At 38.4% G+C, this 22,029-nt stretch overlaps 1 protein-coding gene across 1 annotated transcript in view; it reads right to left on the bottom strand.

Moving 5' to 3' along the window:
• Adgrv1 (adhesion G protein-coupled receptor V1) overlaps nt 1-22,029 on the bottom strand; it is a 546,438-nt gene that overhangs the window by 182,132 nt on the left and 342,277 nt on the right. The window contains exons 84-85 of the mRNA XM_041663490.1: nt 18,707-18,823; nt 8,696-8,874 (exon numbers count right to left, since the gene is read on the bottom strand). Coding sequence (XP_041519424.1) covers nt 8,696-8,874; nt 18,707-18,823 — 296 coding nt within the window. The remainder of the gene's footprint in view (nt 1-8,695; nt 8,875-18,706; nt 18,824-22,029) is intronic.

The following is a 22,029-nucleotide window of genomic DNA, read 5'->3' as shown; positions in this document are numbered from 1 at the left end:
TTCCTAATACAGCTAGAAAAATTAGATTGTTTCTGAGGACTGAACAATTTATAAGACAGATAATTCAGTTTAAGAGCAGGAAAATTAGGTAGGCTAAAAATTAATATTTGTTAAGAGAATCTAAAGTAGATCGTAAAACTTGGTTTCTAGGAACTTCGAGCACAACCATAACTCAATAAATATTTATCGAATGCCAATTGGCACCAAAGAGAAGAAACCAGTACTTTGAAAGTACAAAACAACTTATCACCATTACTACATCATTTTTACTATTATTGATATTTATTAACATGTTGGGCTCTGGCTGATAAGAGGAAGAAAAACCAAGAACCTGTGGCTGTACTGGTTACAGGCTGCAGGTGAGAACCTATTTTTATTATAAGGTTGAATGGACACAGTGCTAAAACAGCTCTTAATGACATAATTTTACCCATAGATTAGTGCATCTCTCAGTCCACATCAGAGAAGCTTCTTGCAGTAGGTGGAAGTCAATAGGAAGAACCATAATTGATCCAAATGCAGAGAATAATATTATGTAGTGTTCAACCCTAAATGGAATGCTTAGACCATCTCAACCCTATCCCCTAGTCAAGGCTCAGGTATCAACACAGAAGAGAATACCAAAAGATTCTAAGAGTCAGAAGCAGTGAGCGACTGGAAGGAAACAACATTTTCTGGACACAATACTCACCTATGAACTCACTCTCACTGTGGCTGCATGCACAAGACCTTCCCAAGGTCAAGCCAGACCAAATCTTAGAAAAGACCAAATCATGGAAAGGGTGAGGTGGTCAAGAAATTCCATGTCTAGTCGAGGAGCTGTTGGCCTTTGATAGCAGTTGGGAGATCAGTTTTTCCCTCTCTAAGGCAGCCCACACCTAAGTGTACTGAGACATGGGAAATGTATATGAAGCTTTTGTTTCTTTCTTTCTTTTGAATAGCAAGAGCATGAAGTTTGGTGGATATGGAGGAAGGGGTGGATCTGGAAGGAGTTTGGTGTAGGAGGTGAATATGAGCAAAATAAATTGTATGAAATTCTCAATTAATAAAATTATTTTAAAAGAAAGATGGAAGAGAAAATCAAGGCAAATGATGTTGTCTCCAGTAATTGTCATGAATTTGAAACTCATTCCCAATCACTCCATCCACAAGTTTCCATGTGAGTTAGGGCACAGATGAATGTCAAATTCTCATTTTGAAACTATATTGCTGTGACAAAATATACTGATGGAACACATTAAAGCAGAAGGTTTTGGTAGGATTCACAGGGTGTAGCCGATCACTGCAGGGGACTCATGGGGACAGGAGCTTGGGGAAGCCTGTCATAGTATGTCCACAGGCAGGAAGCAAAGACAGATGAATGCTTACACTGTATTCTTCTTTGTTTCAGTTCAGAACCCCAGTCCGTAGAATGGTGCCTCCTACATGCCTGGTAAGTCCTTCTTCCTCTGTTAATGGAATATAGACAACCCCTTACAGGCACAGTGAAAGTTTGCATCCGAGGTGATTGTAGATCCTGTCTGTTAACAGTCATTATTAATCAATCTCAATACCATAGTCTTCTTGTGACTTTGACTCAGTCCTGTATTTTGTATGGTTTTTTTTTTTTTTTTTACCTGCAGAAGCAAAGGGCCAGCCCAAGAAAAAATATTTGATGACTTTGAAAGACATTCAGCATCAACTATTCAATAGGGATGCCCTCCAGATGCTATTGGTAGTCAATGGCCATCACTCAGGGGCAGATTTGCTTGCACCCACTATTATTTGAGCTAAGTATTAATTCATCAGAAGACATAGGGCCTTCTTTTACTAACTTGCAACAGGGAAATTCCCCAGAAATTACAGACTCATCTGTCTCAATGACAAAGAATCAAGTGTAGGTATAGTTTAGATATTCGACATTCTGAAAGCACATTTCCACTTCGTGACTCTAGGCCTATCTTTAAGTGAGGTTGTGTGAAGTAAATGAGCTCCACAAATTCATTCGTCATGCCAAATTAGACTTTGATCTTTTGTGTGCAAAAAGACTAATTTCTTACAAGATTTTGTGACACCTGTAGCATTTAAAATGTTTAGATATTTAGCATTGTTTTATGAGCTCCAGATATATCACATATATTTTGACTAATCATTATTGGATCAGGCACGGAACATAACGAAGGAGAGCAAGAGAGGGAGTACAGAGAAGATGAGGGAGAGGGTGATGAAGGCGGAGAAAGATTAATTACATACAGAAAAGAGGAATATATTATACATACATACACATGTACACATACATACATTATATATATCATGAAAGCTTTTCCTGAAATTTTGTATTTTCACTTGTATAAATTTATATACTAGGCTGTTAAATAGTTTCCTTCTCTTAGTTAATCTATTCCACTCAAGGATAAGTTAAATGCTATATCATTCATAAGTTTTGAAATCGTTATATATCTGTGATTAGTTAGTGATGCCCAGGCTGAATGTCAAGTTACAAAACTGACACAAATAAGCATTTTTTTGTATAGTATCATTAACACAGCCAAAAGATTCATGAAACACCATCAGAGGTATGTGTCACTCTGAAAATAGCTACTCACTCAATTAATACATAAGTTGTTACTCTGGAGAAAAATAATGACGTACTAAGTGAAGGAAAATATAACAATATAAACAATGTAAACATTAGATACTGTAACACACGTGAAGAAGTTCATACACAAAGGGCAATGAAGGGGGTGGCATGGAGGACTAATCTGGGAAACAGGTCAGCAGCAGTGCTGAGCAGTGGGACCTGATGAACCATGATCTGGGAGTTATGATGAGCAACTAGAACTAAAACACCAACAATTTGGCAGAATATCACAGCGTGAAGCCATTACGAGTCGGGAAGTGCGTCAGACAACCCACCACCCTAATGATAAGAGAGGGCAAAGAACAGCAGTGATCAGGCAACCCCCCACTACAAATATAAGAGAGGTCACAGAACAGCAGTGGTGGTAAAATAGGAGATGACTAAGATCAGACATGCGTTGGACTGGGAAATGGTTCACCACTGTAGGATGTGGGCAAGAAGAGACATGGCTTCAGATTAAAGGCTGGGTGCTTGTGGGATAGAGGACCTTCATCAGAACACCGCTCAAGGATGTTCAAAGCCTCGTGAGGGTGACGTCTTACTGGTATATGTATTAGTTGTACAGAGTAATGGGTTTCATTATGCCCTTTCTGCAGATAGATATGGCATATTTCCATCATATTTTACCCAACTCTCTCATGTACCTGCCACCCCTTCTCTTCAACCCTTTCTGCTTTCCCAGTGGTTTGCACTCTACTTTATGATCCCCTCACCACTAGTCTCTACTATGAGAGCAAACACATGACTACTGCCTGTCTGCATCAGGCTTTCACTGAAGATGACAATCTCTAGTCCTACACATTTTTCTGGAAATGACATGACTCATTCTTTTGAGATGAGTAATGTTCTATTTTTTTCTGTATAGCACATTTGCTTCATCTCTTCACCTGCTGAGAGGAACTTGGGGGTGATTCTATGATGTGGCGGTTGTAAACATAGCAGAAATACTACAGGCATGCCATTCTATGATGTGGCTGCTGCAAACGCTGTGGCAGTACTACGGGCATGCCATTCAGTGCCGCTTCTTCATCTGACATGAACTTCTTCTGGGAGAGTCACAGGACTGGGATAACTAGATAACACGGAACTTCTGCTATTAGGTTTTGAAGCAGCTCCAAGCTAACATTCATGGTTACTGAACTAATTCATATTTCTACTGGCAATACAATAGTGTTCCTTTTTATTCTCTTACAGCCTCAGCCACATTTGCTCTTATTGCTTTCTTGTTGATATTAGTTGAAAAAAAATTCCACATAGATTTATATATCTTTTTGTTTGTTTGTTTTATGCGTGTGTGTTTCTAAGGATTTATTATTTTTTAATTCTAGATATTGTATAGCTTTACATCATTCTGAAAGATATATTTCTAATATGCCTGATTATATGATATACAGGCATTAGTTTTAGGCTAAAATAAAAAAGCCAACCACAGGAGGTTATTATAGAAAAAGATAGTAATCACAATAGCAGTTAATAATGCTTCTGAAGATATGCAGACAAACATAGTTAGAGAACATTATATTTTCAGTTATTCACTGATTAAATCCTTGATTAAAACATTACTTCTGAATCATATAAATTATTTATTAAAAATTTGGTTTGGGCTATCCTTAATCAATGTGTGCTATTAACCAATACATTACTACACAGATATATACACTACCTATCAATATCAAAAATGGAAAGGATGGATTGCTGGGAGCTTATAAACATTAGCTAAATGAGATGGAAAATTCATAGAAACATGATAATTTATAGAATTCTAAAAAACATTAGAAATAGAAAATATAAATAGATATTTTAAAGAAAATGTAACTTTAATTAAAAGCCTTCCTACTAAGAAAGTTGTGGATGGTTCCATGAGCACTGTCTTCCAACATTCTGAGGAAGACATGACCTCAGACCTCCCATTTTATGAAATCAATATCACCTTCATTTCAACAAAATCTTAGAAAATCAGCAGCTTTCACATACAAAAGCATTAAAGATTTAATTACAAAAATCTCCTTGCAAGCAAGAAAGACATGTATAACTGCCAAGCCATCATCAGTCAGTGGGTAACTGCCATGCATATCACACAACCAGTTTCCACCATGGGACCTCAAGAAGGCATGTCGTGACACGGCTATGCAGGTTTCCAGGGCTTTAATACTAATAAGAACTATTTTCTGCCCTTATGTTGAGACTGAAGTTCTACTGAAAAGCAGAGTTCCTTGGATAACAAGGAAGAAAGTTGTATGTGAATTAGGGAGAAAAGGAATTATAAGATTAGTCACTTTGGATCTACTAATCTATGGCATTAAAGCCAGATATAAGTTAGTGTACTGTTCACTTACTACAGCTTAGCTACTCTGAGACACCACTCTTCTTTAAGTTTGAGAAGATAAGCATTTTGAGAGTATGTTCATTTGGATGCTCTTGTGTAGCTCTTACCTCTGTGACAATCCTCTAAAAAGCAGTAAGAGAGCTTCTCGTGGGCTCCTATTCATCAAGGCAGGGAAGATATGTAATGCATTATTAAAACCACCCCTAAAGAAGGCCCGTCTTGCCAAAGAGTTCACATAAGAAAGGAGTTGCCACCAGCCACCAGCTCTTTACTCATGATTTATTTGTGTTCAACAAAGGATGATGCAGAAACTTGAAAAATTAACTAGCATTTCAAAATTTAATAGCAAGATATGTATATTCTTCTTTTGAAATGACATTGATTGCCACCTTCTAGAGTTTACATAAACAAAACACAATGCCCTAAAGTAATCAGTATGAGAGGTTCTTCTTGACCCAATAAGAAGACAAAATGATCAGGAATATAATAGCAAGCCAGTGTGTACCTGTGCATTTGAACACATGTCATATGATTTGCCACTGGCCAAGTATGTCACCACATTGTGTCATGGCTGTGCATGTGTAGAACACATGTGTGTACATCAATAACAAGTACTTGTTACCTATTTAACTGTTTAGAAGCAACAATGACCTTGTAATGACTTCTATATATATAGTGTTCCATTTTTCAAACATTTTCATATGTACAAAGTAACTGATAATTGCACAGAAACTTGTGTGACAAATGGGCGATATCTTTCTCACAAGCTTGCAAATAGGTTATTTCTTTTAGAATTTTACTTTTTTCTCATTTTCATTAGAGTATGGAAGCTGGTTAAGCTTTATAATCATAAAAGCTTTTGTTTTATGGTTTGCTAATAATGGAGATGAGTCATCTTCAAAGAAGTAATATACAAGGTTCAGAAACAAGTCATGCATGTGTGTATATTTGTATGTCTTCACACATGCTTGCATACGCACATGTGTCTGTGTGTGCAAGTCTCTGTCTGTTTGTGTGTGTGTAGAAGTATTTGACTTTAAGATTACAAAGTGTTAACAAGAATGTCTAGTAAAGATCTCCTTGGGGCCATGTTCTTTATAAATCCTCTCCTTGTTCTGACAATGTCTCTGGTATTTAGGCATCTATGGGCTGATGGTCCCCACTACTCTTTCTTCCTCTTGAAAATATGCAACAGCATAATTTTTCATTGTTTTTTTTAACAACTCCAATGGACTTGAAAACCATGCATGAGTACACCATTTTATTGTGCTGAGAAAATGTGATTGTGTTATTGCTTTAGGATTCTTTGAATAGTAAGTCTGTGTTATAAATGAGAATCTCTTCTTTCTGTTAAGGCACAAACAAGAGACAAAGTCCATCCATCCATCCTTCCATGCTCTCAGCTCTGCAATCAATACATGCTTGGGAGATTAGTACTGGAAAGAGTCAGCAAGCTGTTTCGAGAGAAGTCTGCAAGATTTAAGGAAGTAAGTGAAGCTAGCAACCAGAAGGCTGGTTCCAACACAAACAGTGAAGTCGGTTTTAAAAGCCTTCTCCCCAGTTCACAAGAGTGGAGTCAGAATTGCAAGCAGACTTTTAAGGTTGTCCTTACTATCTCTTCTGCTCTGTCAGTGTCTACCACTCCTGTTGAAGATGTCCCACAGGAAGACAACAGATTGGGACAGTGACATAACTGCCATTCTCCTCTATTCCCCAAGCTATACTTTTGTTCTTATTCAATGTCTTTAATGCGAAGGGCAGAGAGAGTTGGGGTTGGGTGTAGGGCTTGGCACTAACCATGAACGAGTAACTGTTCCCTAGATGTACACTCACCCCAGCTATCTCACCTCCCAACCCCTCCATGTTTCCTGTTTTTGTTGGAGCCTATAATGCACCACACCATTCTTTATTTAATATATGTTCATGTGCTGATTGGTGTTTTCTTGTTTTAAAGAAATACAGACAACTCTGTACATAACATTACTCCACACACAAAGGCAGCAGACTTCCCCAAATGTACCAAAGAAGCTAGAAAGAATATGAATCCTAGATCAAGACTCAAACCAGAAATAAAACTCAGAACACTTTTAATCTTTTTTTCCCCACAGAGAAAACTTTGATTTGTCCTTATAAAGCACCATTGAATTTCACCCTTATTCCTTTCAAATTTGTCTAATCAACAATAAACATCAGACCACTGAAAAAGTTAGATAAACAATAAAGGAACAGAAAATATTTCCAAATAATATAAAATATAAACTTTAAATGCAGTGTTTCTACAGTTTATTGTGGCAACTTACAAACCCTTTGTGGACTCATGGCAGCTTTATTTTTGTTTTAAGCAAACAGATTTATTTTTGTTTTCAGTAAATCCAGATAAGACTTTTAGCTTGAAGATTAAGATCTTTGCATAGTTTTTTTCTGAGTCTGGTAGATACTTGATTCAAGAAATTACAATTGCAAATTTCTTATTATAAAATCTAAACGTGCATTGTGTTCTCTGCAGTTGAAAGCTCAAACCTGTTACCTGAAGATGGAGACACCAAGATGGTATGGTAAGGAAAGGTGGATAGGGGAGCACAGAACCACAATTCTTAGTTAAGGGAGCCAGTTTAGGGTGGGCAAGAGACTTGACCCTAGAGGGGCTCCCTAGTGCCCAAGATGAGGTTCCCAGTTAGTTCCTTGGGCAGCTGAGGATTGGGAACCTGAAATGACCCTATCCTAGAGCAATACTGACGAATATCTTGCATATCATCATAGAATCTTCATCTGGTGATGGATAGAGATAGAGACAGAGACCCACACAGGAGCACTGGACTGAGCTCCCAAGGTCCCAAGGAGGAGCAGAAGGAGGGAGAACATGAGCAAAGAATTCGGGACCACGAGGCGTGCATCCACCCACTGAGACAGTGGAGCTGATCTACGGGGAGCTCACCAAGGCCAGCTGGACTGTGACCGAAAAAGCATGGGATAAAACCGGACTCTCTAAACATGGCGAACAATGAGGGCTGATGAGACACCAAGGACAATGGCAGGGGGTTTTGATCCTACTTAATGTGCTGGCTTTGTGGGAGCCTAGCCAGTTTGGATGTTCACCTTCCTAGATATGGACGGAGGGGGGAGGACCTAGGACTTACCACAGGGCAGGGAACCTGGACTGCTCTGTGGATTGGAGAGGGAGGGGGGGAAGGAGTGGGGGGAGGGGGAGAAGGGTGGGAGGAGGGGGAGAAGGGTGGGAGGAGGGGAAGGGAAATGGGAGGCTGGGAGGAGGTGGAAACTTGTTTTTTGTTTATGTTTTTTTTCTTCTTTTCGCAATAAAAAAAATTAAAAAAAAAAAAAAGAAAAAGGGGAAAATTCCATTCGAGAAGAAACTAAATGGGCTTTATCCTTGTCATGTGAGGTTGATACCAGAATTTTCCATTGATTCATTATCAAAATGTTCACGGTGATTTGATTTGTCATCTCTTACTATTTGTCTGGTCTGGGTAAACTGTTATGATAAGATATAATTTACTGTTGGCTACTTAATACCTCTTACCAGAGAAAACTGCTAATCCAGAGGCAACTATTTCATTTTTAAAGGAATGAATGACTAGACAAAGGACAGCTTCAAAAAGTGAGCAAGAAAGCACAGGTATGAAATGCCTGCACTTACACCCCTCTTCAAGCCACATCCCTCTCTACCAGTACAGTTACTAGTGAAAGTACCAAAAGCCCAAGACAGCAGCGTGCTGCTCGGGTGTACTCACAAGTCACCGTGGATGAGTCCATAGATCTGCGGCATGTCCCGATGATAAACTCCTCTCAGAATAACTATGAGAAGAATCACCACAAAAGACGGAAGACCCCAGCTCAGAAGGCAAAAGAGCAGGTATCGTCTCTCGGTGTGTTCATCACTCATCACCAGCACATACCAGAAGTTCACGGACTAGGGAAGGAAGCGATATGAGCAGGCTGGGGTTAGTGGCACAAGAGGCAGCTCTGCTGGTGTAGACACGAAGGGTCACTAGCAATGAAGGGGAAGACCAGCTTCATAAAAAACAGTTTAAGTTGGATTATTTTTGTTACAATATTCCTTTATTTCAGATATTCAAGAAATCTGGGGCATTTTTAGAAACTCTGGGAACATGAAAAATATTTAATCTAACGGCCCTTTTCTTTTCCCTACTATGTTCTACCTTAAACTTTGTCATGATCTTCTGAGTGTCTGTAAACATGCCTCTGAAAAAACAAACATTGTCTGTCACCCAAACCACTTCCCATAGGAACAAATTCATGATGAGGATGAAGAAATAATGCCTCTGAACTTTCAGAGATTTTGACAGCTTTTATACATGAGCGCCTAATACAGGGGAGAGCCAGGCTCCATCTCAACAGTGTGTGCACGCAGGACTACTGAATCCAAAACTCAGTGCGACTATGAATGGAGAAAAATCAAAAAGATCGCAGTCTGTTTGCACTTTCTTGTTCACTTACTTGACTAATATTTTCCAAGAACATAGTGAATTTCAGAGGTCAGACTAGCCACTGAGGATGCATCGCCAAAAGGGTGGGATGTGATTTGCTATTCTGAATCATAGATTCTAACAAGAAGTCACCAAATGAGTAAGAGAAACATTTATTTTATATTAAAACCACATCACATATCTTCTAGTTCTTAGGATAAAAGTACAGAAGGGGCATGTGCCTTGAGTTAGGAGGACATAGGGACAGATTAGACAGGAGGACATAGGGACAGATTAGACGGATGGAATGTGGAAAAGAAAGCACATAAATGTTGTCATTGTCCCCAAGCACCATATCAAGCTGTGTCAAGGCCAGATCTAGAAGTTACTTATTCTGTCTTCTATCATTTTCTTTCCTAGATTGCCTTACTTAGCTATTACTAAGTACAGCAATGACAATGGCTGTCACAGCACCCCATTATATCTCCTTCCTACAAAAGTCACCCTCTTCAAGTCAATGTGTGAAATGTGGGTATACATGACTTCACACACATGTTCCTGAGGAGGACCAGCTCTGGAAGGGACAGCATCTGTACGTTCTGCTTCTCTATCATGCATGGCTATTAGAAAGATGCAGTGAGGGCTGGTGTTGCAAACTGCTGGCACACACATGGTTCCCACCGGAAAATGTCACCAGTTCCTCAAGTCTCCTTGAAGGATGAGGACGAGCGTAAATAACTCATTCCCCAAACTCAGAATGCCACAGTGTAAGCCCTTTTGAGTGGAAAACAAGTGTGTCTCATGCTGCGGGAGGCTTTTAGATGCTGTTTACTGAGGCTTCTGAGCAAGATCCTATCTGCACCATTTCTGTCTTGAGGAATTATACTAGGCTAAACCTGGGAAGAATAAAAATATTTGGTTCCTTGGAGATTTTTGTCTTTGAGTTTATTTCCTTATCTTTATGCACATCTGCATATAAATGCAACTATAAAGCATGTTTTGAATTGTTGTTTATGCAAATTTGTTCTAACTTCTCTTTAAAAGTGATTAAGGCCAAAGCTTGTTGTGTTACCCCCACCCTCTGTGCACACTTCCCTCTACACTTAGCATAGGGTGTAGACTCAAACCAGCGACTGCTGTGTACAGGATGCTGAGGTAGCCAATGCTGGTTATTAGAGGACAAAAAGTCACCCAAGCTAAAGGTCACTCCAGACGCAACATTTGTGCAATATACACTCTAATACAGGATGTGTCTATGTGCATTTGCACAGTAGGTCAACCTGCATGCACTGCAGAAGAGGCAGGCATCCAGATGGAGGGATGTAGTGAGTGATGTCTCCATTTATTCAGTTTGGTAAGGCTTGGGGTTTTCTCTGATGTCTGCTTTCACACAGACGGTAATTTCTCACGGAGGATAGCTGAGCTTTCCAGGAACATCTCAGCCACAGTCTTAGATAAGCGGAGGTAAGAAGTTGAGAGAATTGTTTTCTAGGCTCATCGGTGCAGGACTTCATAGTGTCACTGGATTCTCAATGACTTGATTCAGGAAAGCTAGCTCCGTGTCATAAACTTCTGTCAGTCTGAAAAAATGTAAATACCTTCCTAACAAGATCCAATCACTGAAATATACTATGAAGAAAGCATTACATTGTATATCATTTTTCACCATATAGATTGGAAACAGTATTTTAAAATATTTTAATTATTCTTGACAACCATGTGGTCCATGTGTAAGATTTTCTCTGACTCATTCAGTTTTCCTGAATTCTTGTCCTTTCTTTCTTTCTTTCCTTTCTTCTTTCTTTCTTTCTTTCCTCCTTTCTTTCTTTCTCTTTCTTTCTTTTATTCTTCTTTCTTTCCTCCTACCTCTCTTTCTTTATATACAACCAAAAATAGTCATGGATTCCTCATCCTCCTGCCTCCACCTCCCAAGTACTAATATTAAAAGCATGACATTAGAGTCACACTTGACCTTAAGTTTTATTTTAATATATTCAGGTAGGCATATTTTGAGATGCATGCCTAGGTCATGAACTTCCTTTCCTAAGCCCTGTCTCTCATCTCCCCCAGCCATACACAGTACTGGCCCAGAAGCTCCATGTGCCATGTGACCCTGTTCAGCTGGTCACAGCTAGTTTGGATAGAAACCTGGATTCGTCTGAACCAATCTCCTCATTGAATCACCTTGGAATCCCATGATCACCTAAGCTGTCCATGAAAACTGACCTGCAGCAGCTGTGCTACAGCAACGTCTGGAGAGAAAGTGTTCGTAGGGAAGGCTGGACAGACAAACTGCACTCACAGTTTCAGCTGAGTGGATGCTCTTATCTACTCACCACTCTCATGATTCGGTACTGTTTCAATCAGTTTACCTTAGTTTACTATGTCTTCTAAAGTAACTGTGTGTGTGTGCGGGCATGTGTGCGTGCACGCCATTCTTGAAGCTTAAAGGTAGACTGAGAATTTAGCCATCTTCTCGTCCTTAAACTCACAGCTCCTCTTCTGTAATATGATGTAGAGTGTTGAAGTCACATGTGGTGGCTCCTCCTTTGTAATATGTAGAGTGTTGAAGTCACATGTGGTGGCTCCTCCTTTGTAACATGATGTAGAGTATTGAAGTCACATGCAGTGGCACATGCTTCTAACCTCAGTACTCAGTACTACTCTGAGAGCAAAAGAATCAGGAATTCAAGGATACCCTCAGCTGTATAGCCTGTTTTCGGGTAGCCTGAGGTATATGGGATCTTGCATTAAATAAACAAATAACCCAAGACTAATTATACTTAAGATTTATTTACTTAGAAGTTCATATAAATACTGATATTAGCATCTTGTGCATAAGACACTTATTTTTTCTTTTTCTTTCTTGTTTTCTTTTCTTTTTTGATTTTTTTCAAGAAAGCGTTTCTTTGTAGCTTTGGAGGCAGTCCTAGAACTAGTTCTTGTGGACCAGGCTAGCCTCAAATTCTGAGATCTGCCTGCCTCTGCCTCCTGAGTGCTGGAATTAAAGGCATGGGCCACCACCACCCAGCTAAGACCTTATATTCTTATCTTTCCATAACCAACAAACACATGTGAGTAGAGAGCCATGCTCCAAGAAAAAGAAAATATAGATATGTTTGTTCTCTGTCCATATTTTTATGGTAACATTTAGTAAAGAATGAGAGGGGTTATTTGTACATAAATTGATTAAGCCTAACTAGGAGCTGTGGCAGATTAATTTTTGTTTATCTTGTATACAAAACCAGATTTTATAATATCTGGTTAAATGTATTGCTTGTAATCTTTGAGAAAATCAAATAAGTGAAAATGAACATATTTTTGCACCATTTTAGTTGAGTTTAATAACCATTTTATGAACTGAAATTTCCTCCCACATGTTAATATGTGTGTGCATGTGTGTGTGCGTGCATGTGTGTATACATGCATGTGCATGTATGTGCACACTTTAAAACCTTTGTTTGGAAGAAATTTTAGAAGACTTGATTTTACTTCATCAAACCTCCTATTAAGAAGAACACAAGTTAACTAGTGAAAACTTTAAAATATTAAATGCAAAACATGAGTTTAACCAATATTTATAGAAAAATAAAAATAGACCTCATGAGTTAACAATATACATCAATCTAATTTAATTCAAGTAATTTTGTGCTGTATTATTTTAGTACTCTCTGTCTCTCCTCCCTCTGTCTCTCTCTGTCTTCACCTTCTCACATAAGAACTATTTCTCAGAATTAGTAACTGGGACAGCGAAACTTTTAATCAATTCCATTTAAAGTACAAAAAAACTAACTAAAATACCCAAAGAAGATTTTTTAGATTGAATATACATAAGAATAAATTAAAGACTGTATCTATAAGCATATTGGTTATATTACTACACAGAGAAGTATCTACACAAAAAAAATCAAAAACATTGCTTTAGGTATCATAGGTCAGAATTATGGTTTTATATATTCTATAAACACAAATTCATTAGTTCATTACTATATCTTCATATAACCATTAGTATGTTAGAAAAGTATAAAGGAGACATGTCATTTATTTTTGGCTAAATAGGCTATTTGAACTCTATAAATTTCATATGAACAAAGATTTTATCCAGGCTGTGTATAATACTTGGTTATTAATTATTTCACTAGAATCACTGATGTATAGCATTACATGTAATCTGCAATCACACAAGCTACTAATTCTACCCACCACCATGTGTTCTTAATCATTCATTTTAGATGCAAATCTAAAAACTGTTCCCACATGTCCTTCTTCCCTTTTTTTAAAATTATTTATTGCATTAAAAGAATTGCAAGGCTGTTGGAGGCTTGATAATTCAGTATTTCCTGGGTATGTCATTTTTATCTTGGTAATTATCAGTCTGTTGTCTTCAATACTTTTGAAGTTCTGTCAAACTAAATCAATGACAAAGGAAAAGCATGGCTAATTTTAGCATTCCTCTTCCTGTTGCCATGCTCCAGCCCTTGCTACCAAGGAATTAAGATCCTGTATGTTTTTTTCTCCATTGTCAGGCTACACGGAGATGTTAAAGCAGAAGATATAAATGTTCAAGCATAGTGATTTCTAGCCTATTCTACCAATTTAAGAATGCATTCATCAAGGAAGTTTTACTTTCAAATTAAAACATTATGTTTGAATAAGCTGTGAACTTAGGAATGAGAGAATGAGATTGTAGAGACAATGCAAGACTCTCCTGTCCTCTGTGAGGGAAGCAGGTTGCTCTACAGTGATTTAACATGGTGAAATGATGGTCATAAAACTGAGCCAAATGAATACAAAAGCAAAGTTACATTTACCTCTACTGTATGTGGATATTGCAAACAATCACAGTTTATATTATAGTTCTTCAGTTAACCCATGATCTGGTAATCCAATTGGAAGCATGTCTTATGTGACCATACATAATAAAAACATAATATTTAGGAATTCTATGGATACTCTCTAAGTAAACAACTATTGTTTATAATACAAAGAATTAACTACCATTAACCAGAATTAATTAGAGACTACAAAATAAATTACAAAATAGCTATATTATAGCATAGAAGAGAGTAGAGTTAAACACTGTAAAAGTAAAGATTCCCAAACATAAATATATATACATTCACATAAAAAGTATATACAATCACAAGGATACACATGTGTGCTTGTTTATAGATTTATAAATATTTGTCTACTCATGGGGTATTTGTGGAGGCATACACAGGAAACCATTAGCACTGTTTACCTTTGAGCATGGCATTGGGGATAAAGCAAAAATGTCAAACATACAAAATAGCAAGGAAGATGTACAATTGATTTGACATCACTGAGACTTGTTTTTATTTTGTAATATTAGTATATGTTATCTCCAAAATGAAAGAAAATCCAAACAACTAGTCAGCAGCATAGAGGAAAGGCATTCCAACATTTGAAATTCTCGCTGTCGATCTAACTTAGAGTAAACATAACCCTGGCATCTTAAGGAAGTGGGAAATGATTTCAATGTTCACACTGAGTGATCTTACATGAAGAACAAACAGAAAGGCAGGGCAGTCATCCTTGGCCCAATACGGAATTGGTGAGTTGTTTGTTTCAAAACCACATAAGCAAACTTTGCTATTATTATATTCCCACCATGCTGTGTGACTCCCCAGCAAGAGAGAGCCAAGCTTGAGGAAGGGAGTAAGGTTGTTGGTGGGAGAGGCAGGGCTGAACAGGCATTTGTGTGCTAACCTAGAGATCAGAGATTAGCCTTGCTAAGGCTTTGTGGCTGGTGTGTGCCTCTCCTAAAATCAGCCTATTCCCATGAAGCAACCATATCCCCTATTCAACGAAAGATATTAATTACACTGCAATAGTAGAATATTCAACATCTCTGCTATTTTAATCACACGTTAGCCTCTGCAGCCCTAGAAGTGAATGTGCACAGCGTACACCCTGAGCCGGGCACAGGGCCACCTTTCTGTATGGATTAGTTTCGTATTTCACAGTTTTCAAAGGTGGTGAAACTGTAACGTGATTTGCAAGATAGGCTGAGAGATGTGATATAATTGTTTATCAATGAGAGGTTCCTCCCGGCAGTGTAAATGTAACCTAACTTTACCATCGGGTGTTACAAACACGTGACAGAAAAGTAAAGTGCGACCATTTACAAATGTGTATCCTGACATTGAAAATGTGGCCCAAACAAAATACCCACCAGTCTGCTAGTTTAAAATGTTTGTTTTAAGGGCATTTTTTATTATCTCTATTTATGTGCATCCTAATGTGTCTATTGTGAGCGTATACATGTGTTGAGGTCAGAGAAGCACTTATTAGAAGCGATTTCTTCCTTTTAACATGTGGGTTCAGTGCTTGAACTCAGGCTCAGTCTTGACAGCAAGCATTTTGCCCATTGAGCCAACTCTCGAACTCAATCTGATAAATCTGGTGCTTTTAATTTTGTGACTAAAGATTAATAATGAACTCATTATCATCACGTGACCCATATATAGCATCTGATTCCCTCCTGTGGTGGTAAAAAAAAAAAAGAATAGGAAGAAAAATTGTCAGAGTGCTAACATTCTTTCAAGACTTTTTAAATTTTTCATTTATTTCATTTTATATGTGTCAGTGTTTTGCCTGCATGCATGTCTGCACACCATGTATGTGCTCGTGTTCAAGTTTTTAATGAAATTTGCCTCACAGGATTGGACGAATACTAGCCCATTTTACTGCATAGTGATTTTTAAGACTGACTTAGACCTTTAAAATGAGTTTCAGGACATAGCATTTTATAAATGGAAAGTACAGATTGGCAAAATGACATCTGACCATAAAACAAGTTATTAAAAGTAACCTACCTACAGTTCAGAAGTTAATGGATTTTCCCTGTGGTCACACCACAAACCATGCAGGATGCGTAGTGCACCATCTGAAATGCATTATACTCACTGCCACTTGCAACCGCTTCTCTAAACCGTGAGCCACACAGAAACACAGTTAATCTACTAAATATGCATCAGCCACAACCACATTTCCTTGCTAACCAGAAATTCAGGCAAGGAAAAAACAGATTTCCATTAACTTTGGTTAAATCTTATATAGCCTCGGGTTTAATTCCCCGGAAACAGGGATTCTACATGAAATACATGCGAAAGTCATTTCTCTGTTTGAATATGACTCACTATTTGATTCACTGTGCTTCCAAAATAGTCTTTTCAGCTCCGAGAGTATTACTGGCTGTGAATGCTCTTAACCTGAATGACGTTTTCATTTTTAATAGTTTTTGCTCTGGTTCTGCCAAATGCAGAACCCTGGTCCAGGTTTTATCTCCTGCAGGATCTCTCCTGGGATTTCTTTCAGAAGCATCTTCCCAAACCTTTTCCAAGAAAGAACCTTCTGATTCCTCACAAGCTATAACGTGAACTGTGAACATGGTCTGTGTCCCTAGGATGACTACACTGCAGTCACGGTTGCTTTCATACTGTTACTCATGTAACCTAGGTCTGTGTGGTACTCTGGTCATATGCCACATTGTCATTGAGTTTATGTTAGAGTGAAATCTCCGGCATTTATATTATATTTCATCAGTGACACTGTCCTTTTATTATGCAATGTATAAGTACCGGTTCTCATATTTGTTCTACAGGGAGACTTACACCAAAGGCTTCCTGCTGTGACTATCCTGTTATCTCTGAATATCTTCAGACCTGATAAGAAGTTTCCTGTGTTTTCATCTCCATCGTTAATCAGAAACTCAGAATATGTCAGGGACAGAGACAAAGGCCTTCAGAAAACCACTGAAGACTCAGTCCAGGCCAATAGATAACCCACCTGCACAGTCATTTACCAAAACCTCCAGCTTAAATCAAATCATAAAGTAACCTTGCAATCAGGAGATCTAATAAATTTATTCTAATATGGAGCTATTTCAGCTTTGTTTATGGCTTAGATTTATTTTTAAATCAGTTGACAGAGATGTTAGAGATAATGACATTTTCCAGATTTGGGGTTCTGAAAGATCTATAAAGCAGTAATTCTACGAGTAAGAAATTATCATCCCCATCTGCAGATTAAGAAGCATATCTTGGAGAGAGGAAATGATTGGATTGAGATGTGCAGAGAGGGGCAAGGCCAGAGGCCTATTCAAGAATCTCCCTCCTCTCTCTCTCTCTCTCTCTCTCTCTCTCTCTCTCCTCCCCTCTCTGCTCTTCCCCTTCTCCCCCTTTCCTTTCATAACCCACTTAATAAATATCCAACCTTGATGGAGGAAGGTCATTGGTCAATTAATAAAGAAACTGCTTGGCCTGATAGGTTAGAACATAGGTGGGTGGAGTAAACAGAACAGAATGCTGGGAGGAAGAGGAAGTGAGCTCAGATGCCAAGCCTCTCCTCTTCAGGGCAGATGTAATGGAGTAAGCCGCCAGGTTAGACATGCTGAATCTTTCCCGGTAATACTGGTGCTACACAGATTATTAGAAATGGGTTAGTCAAAATATGAGAATTAGCCAGTTAGAGGGTAGAGCTAGTGGGCCAAGCAGTGTTTAAATGAATACAATTGTGTTGTTATTTCGGGTATAATACTAGCTGTGCGGGGAGCTGGGCAGGATGAAAAGCAGGCCTGCCCGCAGCTCCTTCAACACAACCTCACTCTGCATAGCATGCCTATCTGTCCCTCTCTGCATCGCTGTCACATCTACTGCTGCTGATCACTGGAAACTTTTGCCTCCTCACTGCTCTTCCTCAGCACAGTAGCCATTCTTCATCAGATACTCACACCAGATATGGAGAATTCAGGGACTGCCAGCTCCTGCATTCCCGACAATGAATCTATCCCCAAATTATGCATTAATGAAAAGAAATACCCAGAGTTGTTCACTTTGTTTCTCCTGACACTTCTCTATTTGGTAGGAATGTCCCATCATCTTATGGTACAGTTAACACTAGTAACTGGTATTCCCAGTCACTCTTTCCTACCTCCAGTTAACTACAAGCAGGAGTATCTTCCTAAAACCAAAATCTAATGACACCATTCCCTGTCTTCAACAACTTCATTACAGAGAATGCAGTTCAAAGGGCTTATTCTATGGGGCCCATATTCCAAGTTTCTTCTTCTACACCCTTTTGCTTTCAGTCATGCTAGATTTGCCTCGTTTTTCCTAACTGTGCTCTCTGGTGCAGCAAAGTTACTACACATTCTTGCATTTACACCCTGGGAAAGGTGTGATGGCTATATTGGGATTATTTCTCCTTCAGTATGGAGAACACCCGGCACTGAGGCCACCTCGGGATCCAAAGTCATTGGAGGCAGCGGTGGGGAGTGAATGAGCAACCAACCTGAATGAGCATCCAGCTGAACTGGCATAGATACAGGTAATGTGTCACAGCAGCCACGGCAGCGCAGCTCTCATCACCGAGCTGGGGACTTGCGTATGCAGAAGCCAGGAACACAACCTGAAAGAAAGAGGTAGTTCTATTTTAAGTTGTGCTAAGATTGATGAAGACTGTCCAGAAAACAAGCCACTTTCTCATCTGAATCTGTAACTGAGAGAAAGGCATGGCTGGCCTGTTGCCTGACTCACATAAGAGCCAACCTCAAGGGCAGCGTGTGAACTTCCGTACATCTAAGAACCCATAAAGGATATAACATTGTGTGCTATGTTGCTGTAAGGCTCTCAATAGCAAATTCTCAAAAATCCACATTCTTGTCACTGCTGGACCAAAACTGGAGCTTTGAAAGCCATTTTTTCCAGCGAGGCAGGGAAGAAGCAGTGTGGAAATGCTATTCCCAGCGAATGAGACAGGGACATCAAGCAGAATCTTTGACTTTCTTCCCATCTTCCACCTCCTGTCAGCTAGCAACATGCAGAACAAATAAGCTTCAAGTATGCTTAAAATTGTCTCAAAATTACCTAAATGGTGGAGTTTTAGTATCACCTTCAAGCCTGTGTTCAATGTCACCCTTACATAGAAAATGACTGCTTCCACACTACTTAAATTGTATCTCTTTTCTCTCTTTCCCCACACATTTGAATCTTAACTCTTTTTATAAAATGAATCCTCATGTCCTTCTACCATACTGTAGATCATCATCATCTTCTTCATTATTTCACTGACTAGAATATAAGGACAGAAATTTTTACTCTTTGATTTTGCTGATGAATTTCAAACACCAGACCTTTGGCACCTGGTAGAATTCAATATACACCTGTTGAATAAATGGTCAAAGCAAGTGAAAGATCATTTTGCATTATTCCATTATAGACTACAATATCACATTTTATAATGGGAAATACAGTTAGAAAAAGAAAGATTGGTGCAACAATATAATACTATAACTTCTGAACAAATGAACTTTGTACTTAATTTCTTCAACAGTAATAGCAAAGTTGGCAAAAATTAAAGTGTAGCCCTTTTATATCCTAGAGTTTCAGAATTATTTGTAAAAATGGAGCTTCCTAACTCAATTTTTTGTTTATTAGTCCCGGGCTTGGCATCTTCACTCTACAATGTTACAACCAGCAAGTGCCAGCATTTAAAGGATAAACTATAAACTCACTTGTAGATGGAATGGCGGGCTGCGTTTCTGCCCAGCTCCTGCATGGCTAGATTTATACCCAAAATAACAACACACAAATTATATTCATTTAAACACTGCTCGGCCCATTATTTCTAGCCTCTTATTGGCTAACTCTCATATCTTGATTAACCCATTTCTATTAATCTGTGTAGCACCACGAGGTGGTGGCTTACCAAGAAGCTTTTAACCTGTGTCCATCTCAGAGAGGAGAGCTATAGCGTCTGCCTCACTTCCCTTCTTCCCAGCATTCTGTTCTGTTTACTCCACCTACCTAATTTTCTCTCCTATCAAAGAACCAAGGCAGTTTCTTTATTAACCAATGAAAGTAACACATAGACAAATGACCCTCCTCCTTCACTCACTGTACATTGTTTCTTAATAATCTAGAAGATAGGAATGCCCCCCCCAAATTAGCAACAAACTCACGCTGCCAGAACACAGTACACAGCAGTTTCTGAATCATGACGGCTTGTTCTTAGAGCATGTTTTGATTTTCCTAGACTTCAGCTTCTGTGTGTAACTTCCAAATAATGAAAAACATATTTCATAAATTTAACCTTGTAAATTCCACAGAAGCTCACTGAACACCTTCTAGGTCCTGAAAACTGGGTAAGACTTGGCCGTTAAAAAAATCCTCAGAAGTAAAACTCTGTGTAACTCCACCTCCATTCCCAGAATCCCTGTGACAATTTGTTTTTGTTTTTAAGCACACTGGCCTCTTTTTCACTGACTCTATAAATGTACCTGAAACAACACCAATCCTCTCAATCTTGGACTCTGAAGGGTAGAACTTTGCAGAAATCTGATGTTTTCTTTACACTCAACCTGAACAGTTTGTTATAAAAAATAACCACACAAATTTTAACTGAGAATGTATATTTAGTTTGCAGATTCTGGGAAACTGTAAATGGAATGCTGATTAAGTGTATTTTCCTAACATTTTTCTTAGATGCAATCAAATCACTGAAGGTTATTGTTTAAAACTGCCCCTGCTTCCAGAACATAGTTTTAACACTCCAAATTCCACTCATAGGGTGTGCTATCTTCAAGTTTTTTTAGATTTTGGATCCATCTTCCTAAGTTATAAGAACACCAGTACAATTTTGTGACCCATCAAAGCTCTTTCAATTTGCTCTCTGAGTATTGAGAATTACTTCTCACTGTGTGAAAGAAAATTAATAAGATAAAAATGAGCTGCTTCGACCTTTAGCAAAGATGATCTCAAAATACTTCAAAAGCTTACATGTCGTGTCAATAGACCTGCCCCAGATAGTTTATTTAAATACTGAAATGAAATTAAGCAAAATAAAACATAATCTTCATGCATTAGCAGTTCACAGAACCTTAAGACTATATAATCTAAGAACAGATGGGCTCTGAGCTCTGTGTTTTCTACAACACAATAAGAGATACCAGAATAAAGATTATTTTCATAGCTGCCCTTTGAGAACAATTCAGTTGAACACTGCAAAGTCAAAGAAGCAATTATTCAAAGGTACTTAGTTTCCCATGTGTTGACTCTTTCTGTACTTAAACACTTGTTCCCTTTAGAGCACCTTGTTGGGCAAGATGAGCACACAGAATACCAAAGGTGACTGTGTACCACAAGCATGACACCATGTGCTGTACCTTGTGCATAAACATAAAACTTATCGATGAATAATGTCACACTATATGATTTTATCTCAATTTAATAAATAATAATAAAAGAGGGGCCTGTAGGATAATTAACATGTTTGTAGATCATTACACATGGTTTAGAGTCAAAGGGGAATTCAGAATCTGGTGTGCCTATTTTAAGACCAACAGTTTAAGTCTTCCTAATATGACTTGATGTTGTCTGCATGGTGGAACCAGATACAAGCCTCATCTCAAACTGCTGAAATTTTATTGATTCTCAATTTTTCTAAAGTCATGGCTTATGGTAACTGAAAATAATGTCAAGTGTCATATTGACCATTGCTATTCCCATCTCTATATTGTTATAACATATGTACATCATAACAAAGGGCAGAAAATATAACCACCTACAAGGATGAATCATTGTAGAATATTACTTTAACCATGTGAAGATGTGTTA

Source organism: Microtus oregoni, unplaced genomic scaffold, assembly GCF_018167655.1.
Source record: "Microtus oregoni isolate MIOR12 unplaced genomic scaffold, Mior012 000014F_ref0000157, whole genome shotgun sequence".
Lineage (NCBI taxonomy): Eukaryota > Metazoa > Chordata > Mammalia > Rodentia > Cricetidae > Microtus > Microtus oregoni.
Note: the sequence above shows the minus strand (reverse complement) of the source record. Positions and strands in the feature narration are given on the sequence as shown.